Source organism: Oncorhynchus mykiss, chromosome 3 (genome assembly GCF_013265735.2).
Source record: "Oncorhynchus mykiss isolate Arlee chromosome 3, USDA_OmykA_1.1, whole genome shotgun sequence".
NCBI classification, from domain to species: domain Eukaryota; kingdom Metazoa; phylum Chordata; class Actinopteri; order Salmoniformes; family Salmonidae; genus Oncorhynchus; species Oncorhynchus mykiss.
In genome coordinates this window covers 11,370,417-11,387,083 of record NC_048567.1, presented here as the reverse complement: position 1 = coordinate 11,387,083, position 16,667 = coordinate 11,370,417, and the positions used below count along the sequence as shown (strand labels likewise).

At 46.1% G+C, this 16,667-nt stretch overlaps 1 protein-coding gene across 1 annotated transcript; it reads left to right on the top strand.

The window, feature by feature from the left end:
- Positions 1-365: 365 nt before the first annotated feature.
- Positions 366-16,452, top strand: LOC110510606 (trichohyalin). Its single transcript, XM_036968814.1, has 15 exons — positions 366-909; positions 1,734-6,187; positions 8,055-8,106; positions 8,390-8,439; positions 11,887-12,287; positions 12,458-12,618; positions 12,764-12,916; positions 13,043-13,172; positions 13,290-13,364; positions 13,472-13,561; positions 13,688-13,830; positions 13,988-14,131; positions 14,265-14,335; positions 14,440-14,544; positions 14,732-16,452. Exons 2-15 carry the CDS (start codon positions 1,756-1,758, stop codon positions 14,872-14,874), a joined length of 6,150 nt encoding a protein of 2,049 aa, XP_036824709.1. The 5' UTR covers positions 366-909; positions 1,734-1,755; the 3' UTR covers positions 14,875-16,452.
- Positions 16,453-16,667: the final 215 nt, after the last annotated feature.

Here is a 16,667-nt window from a genome sequence, read left to right as displayed (position 1 = left end):
TGGTCAGGGTAAACTCCTGGCCGCTAGCAACGCTGACAGTACAGCTGACATATATATATAAGTCCTTCCTTTTCTGTCATTGCCCAATCCTGTTACTGTGATCTGAAGAACTAGCTTTCCTTTCCCAATTTACTACTTCTCCATGAATTGTTAGGGAAGTTTTTATAAGCCTGCTGTAGGCTGTGTTGGTGGTTTGTTTGCTGAATCACTGTGTGAGTGTGTTCTCACTCCTCTTTGCCTCCCCTCCCCCTTCCTTGATTCTAGAATCTACAACCCTTACCTGCCTTAAGTGTGCTATGCAGACACACCCGGAAATCCTGCTTCAACCAATCACAGACAAGGGAGAGACACCCAGGAGGTGTACTTCCTGTATTTGGTGAGAGAGGAATGGAGCAGGAGAGTGAGAGAGTGAGAGAGAGATAGTGAGTCAGCGAGCTTTATCTCGGGGTCAACAGTAACTGATCACGTCAGTGTTGGAGGAAGGAGAACAGATTGATTTGTGAGATACAGTCCGCAGCCTTTCATTTGCTTTGTCCAGATTCCTCTGTTCATTAACAGCGGCTGTGAAGACAAGACAGAGACAAAAAGAGGAGGGGGAAGATAAGTGTCAATCTGTTCAGACTTGTTTGGGAATTTGAGCAGGGAAGGAGGGAGGAGGGGTGAAACAGCAACCGGGAGAAGAGCAGAGGGGAGAGGTTGACAGACAGACCGAGAAGGAAACCGATGCGGAGCGAGACAGAGGGTCAGGATTGGATTAAAGTTGAAATATAATTTTGTTCGCCATTCTGACACCCCCCCCCCCCCCCCCCCCTTGCTTGTGTTGTGCAATCGTTGTTAGTTTACACTACTGAACTAACTGAGAGCTGCAGAGAGAAGGGAGACTGGACATCTCTAGCGTACTAAACTCAGGTGAGTCCCTCAGATCTCTTTACTGTGTTTCTCTACTGATCTACCAGTCATTCTACAGTTCTAACATTAATTCATGGCTAATTTGTCTGGTGGTTTATGTGTTACATGTGTTTTCATTGTGTGTAAGAGAGTCCTGTTTTAGGGTTAGTTGGTGTGTTGAGCGATGTTATGTGGACTGTGCTATGCAGACGTGTGCTGTGCTGTGTTCAGTAAATCACTGTTCCCAGGTGTCACATAATCTGCTAGGCTGTTTCTGTCATTATCTACAACACTTTGCTGTTGGCTCTATTGTTGTATATATACTTGGTGCTTATTAAAGGGAAAATTAGTGGATTTTCCCTTTAAATTAACTCAAGCAGTTAGCAGTAGAATCTATTGAGTTAAAGTGTATTGAATTACAGGGTTAATTGTTGTCTGACTATGTTGTGATGCTGTGGTCTCAAACTGATCGCATAAACACATTGTTGCTTGTGATTCTTATCATCATAACACCTACAGTTATAACACATTGGACTTGTGTTGTATTATAGTTAGTATTTTCACCTTTTTGTAATTGACATGTTTTTGACTACCTATTTGAATAAATGCATAGTGAAGCATTGGTCAGGGCTGGTAAAGACACTATTCAGCTTCAGTGTTTGAGGACCACAATAGGCCTAATGCTGTTGTTAACCTTCCATTTTCATTGATCTCAACATTCCTTTATCTCCATTTAGTGATTGAAAGTGTTTCTACTTCAAGTGATTCTATTGGTTGTAGCAGTATCCTTGCAGAATGTCCAGATTGTGATGAATTATACATTAATGAATATTACCGTCTTTCAGGTTCTAAAAAAAGTATGTTACCATGGGGACCAAACGTCCCAGTCTGACTCCCTTTGATACATTTGATCCATCCAATCAAAGCGCTTCCTACCGGAACCCTCAGCCAATCAGCCAGATCTACCGCGAAACAAGTCCCAGACCTGGAACTGTGGCCCGGACAGACCGAGACAGGGAGAGGATCCAAGAGGAGGAATGGAGGAGAGAAAGAGAAATGGAGAGATTGAAGGACAAAACAAGAAATAGAAGAAAAGAGATGGAACCCGGACCAAGAGAGAGGAACAGAGAGAAGGAGTGTGCCCTCATATCCAGAGGGAGGGAGGAGGAAAGGGAATGGAGAGAGAGAGAAAGGGGGGGAGCGGGAGAGAGACGTGCCAATGGAAGACCTACTTCAAATCTGGAGATCAGGAACCACAGAGACAGAGAAAAGGAGAGAAAGAAAGGAGACACGTTTCCTAGAATGGTAAAACATAGCAAAGAGAGAGACAGAAGAATACGTGCATTTGTGGAGGAAGATGTGGGGAAAGAAGGAATGAGACAATTGGAGAGACCGAAGGGAACAGAGATGGACGACTGGGAGAGAGAACGAGAGACAGCAGCAAAGATACAGCGGTATCGAGATGCAGAGAGGGACTTCCAAAGGCACAGAGAGAGGGAGAGGGAGAAGGAGAGAATCGGGGCACAGGAGGACAGAGAGAGAAATGGAGGAAAGCCCATGGAGGATAAGACAGTGAGACGGAGGGAGAGAGCGAGGGAAGCGGAGCCAGATTTCAGAGAGAGGAGAAGAGAGAGGGACTCAAAGGGTAATGACCTACGGAGCAAAAGAGAGAGGTATATGGATGGAGAGAGAGAGAGGTCAAAACTCTGGCAGGGAGAAAGAGAGGATGGAAGAAGAGAGGGAGATTCACAGAACTATTCCGATAGAGAGGGCAGGGATGGAAGGAGGGAAGGAAATACAGAGGGACAGAGGGACACCAGGAGTGAGGGAGACAGTGATGGAGAGAAGAGGAAAGAGAGAGTGAGAGATGACAACAGAAGAGAACTGAAACATCTGCACAGTAAAAGTGAGGGGGACACTGAGGGGAACGCAGCATGGGATAGAGTGAGGGAGAAAGAGAAGGAGAGACAGAAATGGAGAGGGGGGGAGATATACAGAGAGAGGGATGGAAGGAGAGATGCTTATAGAGAGAGAGTTAGGGAAGGGGACAGGGATGGAAAGAGTGACATGGAGAGATACAGAGAGAGGGACAGGAGAAAAGTGAGGGAAGTGGAGAGAGAGAGGGATGAGGTGAGAGAAGGGGGCAGGCGAGAGGACAGACCAAGGGAAAGGAGGGACCTAGAGAAAGTGAGGGTGGGAACACAGCCCAATGTAACTGGAGAGAGAAGGAAGCGGATGGATGGAGAGAGATTCAGAGAGAGGGAGAGATATTCCAAGGGGGAGGATGAAGAGAGGAGGCGCAGGGAGAAGAGGGACAGAGAGACAGATCTCAAAAGGGAGGGAGGAGCAGACGGAGCTAGTCGATCGCTGAGCGAGACAGCCCCAAGGGTGCCACCACGAGTCCAGAGCAGCGGAGAATGGAGCAGTGACATAGAGAAGGAAAGAAAATGGAGAAGAGGAAGAGAAAGTCATGAAGAGAAGGAGTCAGAGGGAGAGAAGGATGTGGACAGGGGGCAGAGAGACTGTAGTGAAAGAGAGAGACCAGATAGAGTGAGGGGGAGAGAAGAAGGAAAGGAAGAGACGATACCAAAGCGCCCTGAGCAGAGGAGGATGTGGTTATTACCACAGAGGGTCAGATATAACAAAGACTCCTCTTTAGAGGATGAGGTTATAGAGCGAGAAAGAGATAGGCACACTAACAGATGGAGAGAGAGAAGTGAAGAAGAGGACAGATCCGTGGAACAAAGGACAGGCAGAGAAAAAGAGAGGAAGACAGAGGGAGAAGGACAAGAGGACAGATCCGTGGAACAAAGGACAGGCAGAGAAAAAGAGAGGAAGACAGAGGGAGAAGGACAAGAGGACAGATCCGTGGAACAAAGGACAGGCAGAGAAAAAGAGAGGAAGACAGAGGGAGAAGGACAAGAGGACAGATCCGTGGAACAAAGGACAGGCAGAGAAAAAGAGAGGAAGACAGAGGGAGAAGGACAAGAGGATAGGCCGGTGGAACAAAGAAAGTCCATAGACGAAGAGAGAGAAGCTGAGAGGGAGGGAGGGAGGGAGAGGTATTTGGAGAGAGGGTTAAATGTAGATGAAGACGATGAGACAGAAGCCTGGAGGAGTTATAGCAGAGGAGAGGAACACCAGACTTACAGCGATGGAGAGAGAGAGGAACGCTGGCAGAGGGACAGGGAGACGGAGAGAGAGAATGTGACAGATAACACAGAAGGTGACAGTGAGGAAGAAGGAGGAAGTGATAGATATACACTCTTCGAGAGCGATGGAGGAAGTGATAGAGAGTGGGAAGGAGGGAGGGATAGAATCGCTTCCTCTGAGGACGGCTTTATCACTGTGTCCAGTGGTGGAGAAGAGGAGTTTGAGGACTGCAAGGAATTCTTGGAAGTTGGGGTTGCTATTCATGTTACCAGGCAACCTGTTAGCTTTCAGGGGAGCGAGGGAGAGATGAAGAGAGGTGGAGGGAGAAGACATGAAAGAGAGAGAGAAAGAACAGAAGAGAGGACAGAGCAAAAGGATGATGCAGTGGTGGGAGAGGTGAATGATGGAAAGGGGAAGAAGCAACCAACCTATGTATTCTGTGTGATTGGGCAAACACTGCCCAGGTCAAAACCCAATCAGACAGCAGTCTTGGGTGACATGGAATCAGAGCGGACCAATCAAAATCCTGGATATGGTCATAGGGACAGTGATGACATCACACACCTCCCTCATGAGAACCCTTCCAGAGATGGAGACCAAGGGGCAGAGGATGAGAGAAAAATAGTGAGGGATGAGATCCATGTGCCAAAGGAGGAGAGAACAGACACAGAAGAGAGCTCCATAGTGGACGTCAGTCACACCACCCTAGAACAAGAGAGCGGAGAACGACTGAAGGTCATGGAGGAGAACCCATACGCTGAGATAGAGCGAAGGAGGAACTCTGAGACCGAAAAACTCCTCAAAGAGTGGAGAGAAAGACATGAAGAGTACACAGAAACAAGAGAGAGGGACCCAACAGACAGGAGGAGGACAGAACCAGAGATAGGTCCATCTTCACATCCCAGTGGAGAGTACCACCACCATGGGATCCCTGTAGTTGACCAAGCCACCTCTGACCAAAATGACCCTGGAGTGATGAGCCCAGAGGAAGCTGTGGCCATCCAAATCTGTATAAGTGAAGCCTGGAGCACAGAAGAGGAGGCCAAGCGCCACTCCCAGCCCTCACACATGAAGTGGGCCAAGAACGTATTGAGCGAAATCCTTGGCAGCTCGGAGGAACCAGCCCTCAGCAACCCCCAGCCAGAGTCACAGGGAAGTCAAGAGGTCAGCCAGACTGCGAGAGGGACCGAGAGGGTAGAAGAGGAGCTAGAGGAAGAAAAGGATGAGACGCTAGAGGGGGGAGGAGCCTCAACCGTCTACGCCACGGTTCAGAAGAGGAAGAAGCGTGGGAGGAAGTCGGTGGAGGAGAGGCTGGTTGAACGGGAGGCAGAGCCAGGGAAGCTGGAGGATGAGAGAGGTACAGGGGAGAAACTAACAGACGTGCATGCTGAGGCTTTCACAGCTATGCTTGGTGATGGCAAACCCATAGACATGCATGCTGCTCTGACCCTACACAATACTCATGGTGACACACCTACAGACACACAGGGAGAGGAGGTGGAGGGTAACAATGTGTGTGCGGACAGACAAACAGACAGTCATATACATATCCAGGTAGAGATGGTGACAGAGGATGAGGGTGAGATGGAGAAAGGGGTCGAAGTTGGGGACGAGGTTCATATACTGGATGCAGAGAAAGAAGCGAATTCCCAGAAAGAGGAAGATCTGTTTCTCTCTGTGAGCAACACCCTGTACAAACCAACCAGCTGCCCCAGCCTTATATACAACCCTGATTCAGAACAACCTATCACCACCACAGAGGAAAAGACGGAGGAAGAAGGGGAGAAAGAGAGGACTGTGGGAGATGGGGAAGAGAATAGTGTGGTAGAGAGGAAGCAGGAAAGAAGGATCGAGGATGGGACCGAGGACATTGGGAAAGTGGGAGAGGCGACTGAGGAAAGGAAAGTGGAAAGGGAGGAGGAGAAGAGGGTAGGAGGGGAAGAGGAGAGGATGAGGGAGGGCAAGGAAGAGAGTAAAAAAACGGGAGGAGGGGGGGTGAAGAGCACTTGTAGCTTCCAAGATTTGGGCACCGATGTTCGGTATAGGAGGCGGGGGTTCCGCAAGACAACAGAAAGAAGAAACGAGGAAGAAGAAGAAGGAAGAGGAGATGCGAGGGATCGCAGAACAAGAATATTCCAGGCGTCAGGTGAGACAGACAGAAAGAGATGGAGGAATAAATCAAGAGAAAAGCAGCTCAACACCTCACACAGATTAACATTAGAACATCCTAATTATGATCTTAATACTCAACACCTCACACAGATTAACATTAGAACATCCTAATTATGATCTTAATACTCAACACCTAACACAGATTAACATTAGAACATCGTAATTATGATCTTAATACTCAACACCTAACACAGATTAACATTAGAACATCCTAATTATGATCTTAATACTCAACACCTCACACAGATTAACATTAGAACATCCTAATTATGATCTTAATACTCAACACCTAACACAGATTAACATTAGAATATCCTAATTATGATCTTAATACTCAACACCTAACACAGATTAACATTAGAACATCCTAATTATGATCTTAATACTCAACACCTCACACAGATTAACATTAGAACATCCTAATTATGATCTTAATACTCAACACCTAACACAGATTAACATTAGAATATCCTAATTATGATCTTAATACTCAACACCTAACACAGATTAACATTACAATATCCTAATTATGATCGTATTACTCAACTCATTTCATGATCATCTCAAATCATCTCATTTTGTCAACCTAACCAAACCTTTTAGAACGCCAGACAGAAGAGTTCAAATGTTTTCATTTGAAGACAGTTATATAAACAAATGTTAATTATTAGTTATTGATACCCACATGAAAAAATACTATAGTATACTATGGTATAAATACTATATTGTAAACCAGGTGTTTCAAGCCCTGAACGCTGATTGTCTGAAAGACGTGGTATAACAGACTGTCTAACACTGGTATGACAAAAAAGTACTTTTTACTGTTCTAATTACATTGGTAACCAGTTTATAATAGCAATAAGGCATCTCAGGGATTTGTGGTATATGGCCAATGTACCACAGCTAAGGGCTGTATCCAGGTACTCCTCGATGCGTCCTGCATAAGAACAGCCCATAACCTTGGTATATTAGCCATATACCACTACCCATCGGGCCTAATTTGCTTATGTATTCGCTGTAGTATTTTTGCAGAATACTGGAATATTTACTGTAGTATTTACAGTTAACTATAGTATAAATACTGTAGTAAAATAACTGTAGTATATACAAAAGTAATTAATGTAGTGTTTTTGCGAATTGTAATATACTGTAGTATTTACTGGAGTGTTTTTGCTGACTGTAGTGTTTTTGTGGACATTACTGTAGTATTTACTATAGTATGCTACAGTATGTTACAACATTGTAATATTCTATAGTAAACTGTAGTATTTTTTTCATGTGGGATCTCACAAAAATCTTAATGAGATCCAACCTCTGATGCTAACTAACCCAACCTTACCACAACTGTGGAATTCTGTTTTGCTGTTTAAATTTCCTTATCTTGAGGTGTGAATTTCATCATCAGTTCATTGAAGTGATTTTATGCAGATACTTATAAGAAACTGCCATCAGCTGAGTCACTGAAATGGGGGAAGGAGGTGGGGGAAATGGAGGATGACAGTGGAGGTGGGGACAGAGTGGCAATCACAGAATCTCGCAATAAATAGGCAGGGTTAGACTGTCTGGAACCAGAACTCATTCCTCCTCCATGACTCTTCTAGCCATTCTATCCCAGCTCTGTTGTCAGTTCAGTAGTTCTGTTTACAGCACACCACCTAGAGTGGAACACAGCTAGGGGAGTTCTGCAAACAAACCCATCCTTGTTTCTGTAACCAAAACAGCTCTGCCTGTTCTGTAGGCCATGTTGGGCTGAGCTGTTCTCAGCCACAGTATATTACATTATTGGGTTATGTTGCTCTACCTCTCTGGACTACACTGGAACCAATATGTTCTGCTTCCAGATGATGATGAGGAGGAGGAGGTGAACTTCAACTGGGGAGATGTGGATCTGAGGTGAGTAGAAGATAGCAGGGGGAGGGAGGGGGCACATGTAATGTAGGTGCACTGGGCTACCACAGTGACTGTGTGTTTTACATGGCCACTTGCCATGTATAGTCTTTTGATGTCATGCATGCAATAAGTACCGTTAGATCTGTTGTCTGCAATTTAACCCTAACACTAGGCTGTGTTAGCTAGTGCCTGAGTTAAAATAGTAGAGATAAAATGTACCACACTACTTCTGTAGATGAAGTGTGGACGATTCCCTGACTTGACTCCTGTCTCTCACTCTGTCCAGGAATGTCACGGATACCATCAGAATGGCTAGGAGGAACTCCAAATTTTACAGTGAGTATCTCTGCTTTACCTCTACTGCACTACTTCTACTGCACTACTTCTACTGCACTACCTCTACTGCACTACCTCTACTGCTCTACTTCTACTGCATTACTTCTACTGCTCTACTTCTACTGCACTACCTCTACTGCACTACCTCTACTGCTCTACTTCTACTGCACTACCTCTACTGCACTACCTCTACTGCTCTACTTCTACTGCACTACCTCTACTGCTCTACTTCTACTGCACTACTTCTACTGCACTACCTCTACTGCACTACCTCTACTGCTCTACTTCTACTGCTCTACTTCTACTGCACTACTTCTACTGCACTACTTCTACTGCACTACTTCTACTGCACTACCTCTACTGCACTACTTCTACTGCTCTACTTCTACTGCACTACCTCTACTGCACTACTTCTACTGCACTACTTCTACTGCACTACCTCTACTGCACTACTTCTACTGCTCTACTTCTACTGCACTACCTCTACTGCACTACCTCTACTGCTCTACTTCTACTGCACTACTTCTACTGCACTACCTCTACTGCTCTACTTCTACTGCACTACTTCTACTGCACTACCTCTACTGCACTACCTCTACTGCTCTACTTCTACTGCACTACTTCTACTGCACTACCTCTACTGCACTACCTCTACTGCACTACCTCTACTGCTCTACTTCTACTGCACTACTTCTACTGCACTACCTCTACTGCTCTACTTCTACTGCACTACCTCTACTGCACTACCTCTACTGCTCTACTTCTACTGCACTACCTCTACTGCACTACCTCTACCTCTACTGCACTACCTCTACTTCTACTGCACTACCTCTTCTTCTACTGCACTACCTCTTCCTCTACTGCACTACCTCTACCTCTACTGCACTACCTCTACTTCTACTGCACTGCCTCTACCTCTACTGCACTACCTCTACTGCACTACCTCTACTTCTACTGCACTACCTCTACTTCTACTGCACTACCTCTACTTCTACTGCACTACCTCTACTTCTACTGCACTACCTCTACTTCTACTGCACTACCTCTACTTCTACTGCACTACCTTTACCTCTACTGCACTACCTCTACTTCTACTGCACTACCTCTTCTTCTACTGCACTACCTCTACTGCACTACTTCTACTGCACTACCTCTACTACACTACCTTTACTGCACTACTTGTACTGCTCTACTTCTACTGCACTACTTCTACTGCACTACCTCTACTGCACTACCTCTACTACACTACCTCTACTGCACTACCTCTACTACACTACCTTTACTGCACTACCTTTACTGCACTACCTCTACTACACTACCTTTACTGCACTACTTGTACTGCTCTACTTCTACTGCTCTACTTCTACTGCTCTACTTCTACTGCACTACCTCTACTACCTACCTTTACTGCTCTACCTCTACTACACTACCTTTACTGCACTACCTCTACTACCTACCTTTACTGCACTACTTCTACTGCTCTACCTCTACTGCACTACCTCTACTACACTACCTTTACTGCACTACTTGTACTGCTCTACTTCTACTGCACTACTTCTACTGCACTACCTCTACTGCACTACCTCTACTGCACTACCTCTACTACACTACCTCTACTGCTCTACTTGTACTGCTCTACTTCTACTGCACTACCTTTACTGCATTACTTCTACTGCTCTACTTCTACTGCACTACCTCTACTACCTACCTTTACTGCACTACCTCTACTACCTACCTTTACTGCACTACCTCTACTGCTCTACCTCTACTACACTACCTTTACTGCACTACCTCTACTACCTACCTTTACTGCACTACCTCTACTACCTACCTTTACTGCACTACCTCTACTGCTCTACCTTTACTGCACTACCTTTACTGCATTACTTCTACTGCTCTACTTCTACTGCACTACCTCTACTACCTACCTTTACTGCTCTACCTCTACTACACTACCTTTACTGCACTACCTCTACTACCTACCTTTACTGCACTACTTCTACTGCTCTACCTCTACTGCACTACCTTTACTACACTACCTTTACTGCACTACTTGTACTGCTCTACTTCTACTGCACTACCTCTACTGCACTACCTCTACTACACTACCTATACTGCACTACTTGTACTGCTCTACTTCTACTGCACTACTTCTACTGCACTACCTTTACTGCATTACTTCTACTGCTCTACTTCTACTGCACTACCTCTACTACCTACCTTTACTGCACTACTTGTACTGCTCTACTTCTACTGCTCTACCTCTACTGCACTACCTCTACTACACTACCTTTACTGCACTACTTGTACTGCTCTACTTCTACTGCTCTACTTCTACTGCACTACCTCTACTGCTCTACTTCTACTGCTCTACCTCTTCCTCTACTGCTCTACCTCTTCCTCTTCCTCTACTGCTCTGCCTCTCTTTTCTCTCCTTCATCCCTGAGGCACTCACATCCACTTTCACACATCCACTTCTCTGACATGTATTTTATATGTAATAATATGATAGTAATGTTAGTTCAATAGCACCTTTTATGCTACAATGAGCAGAGAGAGCTAGTCTTGTGTTTATGGCTATGTAGGTATGGAATCTGTGAAGGCACATGTATTTCTAGGTTGACTACGCTCCTTGTAATTTGAAATGAAAAAGTCAGTAAAATCAAACAAGATACTTCCACAGACAGAAATCATCTGCCAGTGAAGGTACTGTTAAACAAACGTGTCCACAGACAGATTGAATCTGAGACTAGATATGACTGTATAGCAGTGTACTGTGAGTCCCAAGACAGACTTATTCCTGTGAATGGCTTAATCATGTATACAGTGTGTGCTTGATCCCTTTCTGTATTTTCCCAGATTGTTTTCCAGCTCAAACATGTTGTAGGTTTCTTCCACGGAACCTATAAACTGTAGGATTTCATTTTCAGTTCTACTTTCCAACCCAATCGTTTAAACATACCAACATGGCAGCAGGTTTGCAGGTCTATGAGTCATGGTGAAATTGTATGAAATGGGGCAGGTGTGTGTGTGTGCGTGCGTGTGTGTGTGCGTGCGCTCCAGGGCCACAGGCAGGTTTGTGCAGGTATTCATATCTCTTAACGCCAATTAATATCAACTGTTGCTGCTACAGCATAGCATTTCATGAAGTGTAAAATGCAAACCATACACTCTGGCTAACCCACTTCTCTGTCTCTCTCTACCTTTCCCTCTCTTGATATTTCTCCCCCTAACTCTGTTTTTCTTCTCACTGTCTTCTTACTGTCTTCCACTTTCTCCTTTGCTTTCTTTCTCTGCCTCTCTCTCACTTGTCCTCTTCATTAACACCCATTCTGTCCCTGTCTAACTTTTCTCTCTCTCTTACTCTACTCATCTCTCTCGTCACCTCTCTTTGCCTCCCCTCCTTTCGCTTTTCCCTCTCCCCTCCTCTCCCTCACCCCCTCTCAGATTCACAGCTCTACCAGGAGTACAGTGAGACGGCTCAGAACAGGGAGATCCTCAGTCAGTCTTGCTCTGACGCCCTCTCCATCTACGAGGAGCTCCCTGTCCCCCTGTCCCCCGTACCCCCCTCTCTGGCCCCCTCGCTTCCTCCGGCACGCAGGCCCTTACCCTGTCTCCCCCCAGTCATCCACCCCCACTCTCTGTCCCACTCTGGCTCTACCTCCAGTGGCACCAGTGCCAAGTTCCTACCCGTACCACAGCCGCCCCAGCCCCCCCCGGCCAGGCCTTCCTCTCCCCGCCTCTCCATCTCCCTCACCCAGTCCCCCAGCCTGTGGCAAGAGATCCCTGAGGTCAGGAACAGTGCTGCGTTTGGGGAGCTGACTAACGACCAGAGACGCCTGCAGGAGGTAAACAAAAACAAACAGTTGACCCTTCAACCAGCGATGTCGATGATGACATTTGCCAGGGGCCTAGTAGCTAATGTTGATTTCCTAGAGCCTGGATCTATGGGTCCTTGGGGTAGTTGGAACAGTGCCTGTAATCTCCCCCTCTCCTCTTCCTTTCTTCTTCCTGTCAGGTGCAGTTTGAGGTTGTAACTTCAGAAGCGTCATACTGTCGTAGTCTGGATATTGTGGTGGATCACTTTGTCAAGTCTAAGCAGCTCGGGGAGCTGTTGACTACTCAGGACAGGAGCTGGCTGTTCTCCAGGCTGGCTGATGTCCGAGCCATCAGCCACAGGTGAGAGGACTGGGACTTATTTGTTTGTTCCTCAAACTAGCAAACCCACAGGCTGAATGTCACGGGCCTCTCTATGCCCCTCTTTATATATTGTTTCTGTCAACGTTTACCTCGTAGTCTTTCTCTGTATTTGTTGTTCTCGTAGTTTTCTGTCGAAGCTGGAAGAGAGGGTGGAATCTGATATGATGCACTTCACCGTGTGTGACATCATCGCTCGCCACTGTCAACGCTTCAAGAAGGTCTACGTGCCCTACCTCACCAACCAATCATATCAGGATGCCACTTACCAGAGACTCATGTGAGTCCTCCCCCAGGGTTCACTTACTGGACAGACTCTTTCTGACACTCTTTGTATTACTGCACATTTATATGTGTTTACGTTGACTTACAAACAGCACCTTCTTTCTCTCTGTCTGCCTTGCAGGGATGAGAACCAAGGGTTCAGGCGGGTAGTGGAGAAGTTGGAACGCAGTCCAGTGTGTCAGCGCCTTCCTCTTCGCTCCTTCCTCATCCTCCCCTTCCAGAGGATCACACGAATCAAACTCCTTGTGCAGGTGTGTTTGTGTGACTGTGTGTATGTTTTAAGTGCACAATCGAAGTACGCAACTCCTTATAATCCTCTCTTCGACTCGGTCTCATTCTCCCCATTTCTCTCTGTATTTTTGCCTCAGAACATTGTGAAGAGAACAGCCCAAGGCACAGAGGAGGAGGTCCAGGCCATCAAAGCTATGAAGCTACTGGAGAGGGTATGTTACACCCCCCCCCCCCCCCCCTTCTTCTGGTGGTGCACTGTTACATGATGTAGCCAAGAGATAACTGTTAACCATCTCTCTTCTCTCCCTCTGTCCTTCAGTTGATCCAGGAGAGCAATGACAGTATTACTCAGATGAAGAGCATTGAGTCGCTGGTCTCTCTCAGTGCCAGAGTGGACTTTGAATGCAGGGTGTGTAATAAACTACATCTCCCACGATCCCCTGCTTTACATGCTGTCCCTTGAACATGTGTTGAACTGATCACAATAAAAAGTTACAATACAAGTACAAGTTTAACCTATGTGTGTGTGTTGTAGACTCTCCCCCTGGTCAGTCAGTCTCGTAGGCTGGTGAGAGAGGGACCGGTGACTGAGATGATGGATTTCTCTCTGAAGGAGACAGAGAGGAGCGTCTACCTTCACCTCTTCAATGACTACCTGCTGCTGTCGCTGAACAAAGAGTGAGTCCCCTCAGACAAACACACTCACACAACGAACCAAAGCAAACCAAGCATTAGGAAATCTAGACCGATAGGACTTTCTATTGACGTTGAAGTTTTTTTATGTTCTCATCATTGGGCATTATTTACTCTCCACTCTTCTCCTCCCTCGCTCTAGAGGGGGCAGGTTCACGGTGATAGACCATGCTCCAGTGTCAGAACTGCGAGCTGAGAACTGTCGGGTCAAACTGCACTCTCTAGAGAAGAACCTTTTCCGCCTCCACCTTAACAAGAAAGCCCTGCTACTTAGCACCGACACACAGTAAGACAGAGAGGGTTGTGTGTGTGTGTGAGTGTGTGCCTGTGTGTGAGTGTGTTACAAAGAATGAGAGTAGTTTAATCCACAGGTGTGTCTTATTGTGTGTAAAAAAGTGTGTTTTCTTGTGATCTTTCAGAGGTGATAAACTGCGTTGGATCTCAGCGGTCTCCAGGCCCCATCCTGTTATTGACTACTCTGCAGAACAAGGTGGGTTGAAAATTGCTATATTGCCATCCAGCCTAGCATGGCCAGACAATGGGGACATCTTGACCCTGTTGTATTTGACCTCTGACCCTCTCTCCCACTCACAGACTTCACACAGATGCAGTGCGTCCGAGCCTTCGTTGCCCACCAACCAGATGAGCTGTCCCTGGAGAAGGCTGAGGTCATTCTCGTCCACCAGCAGAGCAGCGACGGTAAGGAAGACAGAACCACCCACTTCCTGATTGGTTGTGGGAATACACATCTCCATACCTCAGCATTATTGAGTGCTTAAAATGTGTTGCTTTTTTAGTTGCTTTTTGTTAAAACTCTTTCCCTTCTGTCCCTCCTCTTTCCTCTCCCCCTCCCTGCTTCTCTCTCCCTCTATCTGTCATTCTTCAGGTTGGGTGGAGGGGACCAGGCTGTCAGACAGACACAGAGGATGGACTCCTGAGTCCCATTTGGAAACCATAGCCAGCCTCAGGGTCCGACAGCGCAACCTGCTGGATGCTCTAAAAATTACCACAGCCACGGCTGCAGTATGACAAACCATCCACTGTCTGACTGCGCTGGGGGAATCCTAGTCACTGTGTATCAATGTGGTGGAGTTACTGGGGACATGTGGATTTGGACAGTGGATGAAACATAGTGTTTCTGGAGTTGGCCTTCCCGGCCTCAGCCTGCTTATTGGGGATGAATGGCAAGGGGATGAATGGCTTTAGAGGGGGTGCCTTAGAGAGAGGCACTGGACTGACATGAATACCTTTAACACTTACAGGAGTGTCAACGTAAATTATTGGAAGGGTTTTGGAGGTGTCTGGGAGTGTCTAGGGTAGCCTTGTAAATCAAACCTTGCGAATGAATGCCGATTGACTGTTACAGGATCTATTGGAAATCAGCCATCTAAGAACATCAGTGGATTGAGGACCTGTGGCCCCGGAGAAGGACAGAAGTTTCTCCATAACTACTTTACTTGGGGACTTTAAAAAGACATGGTATGGGGCCTTCCGAGTGGCGCAGCGGTCTAAGGCCGCTACAGGTCACTACAGACCTGGGTTCGATCCCAGGCTCTGTCACAGCCGGCCACGACCCGGGAGACCCATGAGGCGGCATACAATTGGCCCAGCGTCGTCCGGGTTAGGGGAAGGTTTGGCCGGCTGGGATGTCCTCGTCCCATTGTGCTCTAGTGACTCCTGCACGCTGACTTCGTTTGCCAATTGTACAGTGTTTCCTCCACATTGGCTGGCTTCTGGGTTAAGCAAGCAGTTTTGGAAGACGCCTGGCTCTCGACCTTCGCCTCTCCCGAGTCCGTACAGGAGTTGCAGCGATGAGACAAGACTATAACTACCAATTGGATATCACAAAAAAGGGGTAAAAAGTACAAAAACAAAAATAAGACATGGTATGTGTTTTGCAATAGAGGTTATTGTATTTGAAGAAAATGTTTCTACATATTCAGGGAAATGTATTATTTGTGTATATTACAAAGATTTTCATAAAGTACTTTTATGGGGTACATATTTGCTGACGGCTCAAATTGAATAGTTCTGCTGCTCTATGTTTACTACATACTTCAGTCTAAGTAAGACTGCCATCGTTGAAGTCGTTTGTGGTGACGTCTAAATGAGGGGTGTTGTACAAAACAAATGAATCAGCTTTAACCAATCAGAGTATCAAAGCCAATGACAAATGTTTTAAAACGCCGCTTTAACGACGTGTGCACTGGATCTGGCCCAACCCATTGGTTTCTGGGACCAATCAGAACGGTTAGAATGTGTTTGCTTTCTAGAAATCGTCAGGGAGGTACTCAGATTCAGATCCGGAGAAGAAACTAATGTCTGTGGGCAAGGAGTAGCATTTGGCTGGAGCAAAGAGTTTGAGTAGCCAGACAAGGATACTTAATCCCATTTGAGATACAGAAGACTATGAGATAAAGAGAGTTTGTATGCACATTGTTAAGAATGTTGAAAGGGCTGTAAGTGCAATACATTTCCAGGACTGTGCATGTAGCCTACACAATTTGATTTTATGAAAAAGAGGTGCAATGATCAAAATAAGCAGTTCTGTCTGTGTTGAGGAGACTGAGAAAGTATGCTTTGGAAATAAATGACAATACTCATGAATATTACTTGTCCTCCACCTGTAAATCAATGTAGGCTTATGTGAAATACATTTTTCCTTTTCTGACTTTTGTTTTTGATAGCAAATAGTGAAATTGGAACAGCAGGAGAACTTGGCCTACGCCACGGACTTTAGGGCTAAAATCAATCGTAGACCCTGGTCAAAGGACTGAACACAACTTACAGCCCTTCTTCTTCTATGAGGCTTAACGGCGGGT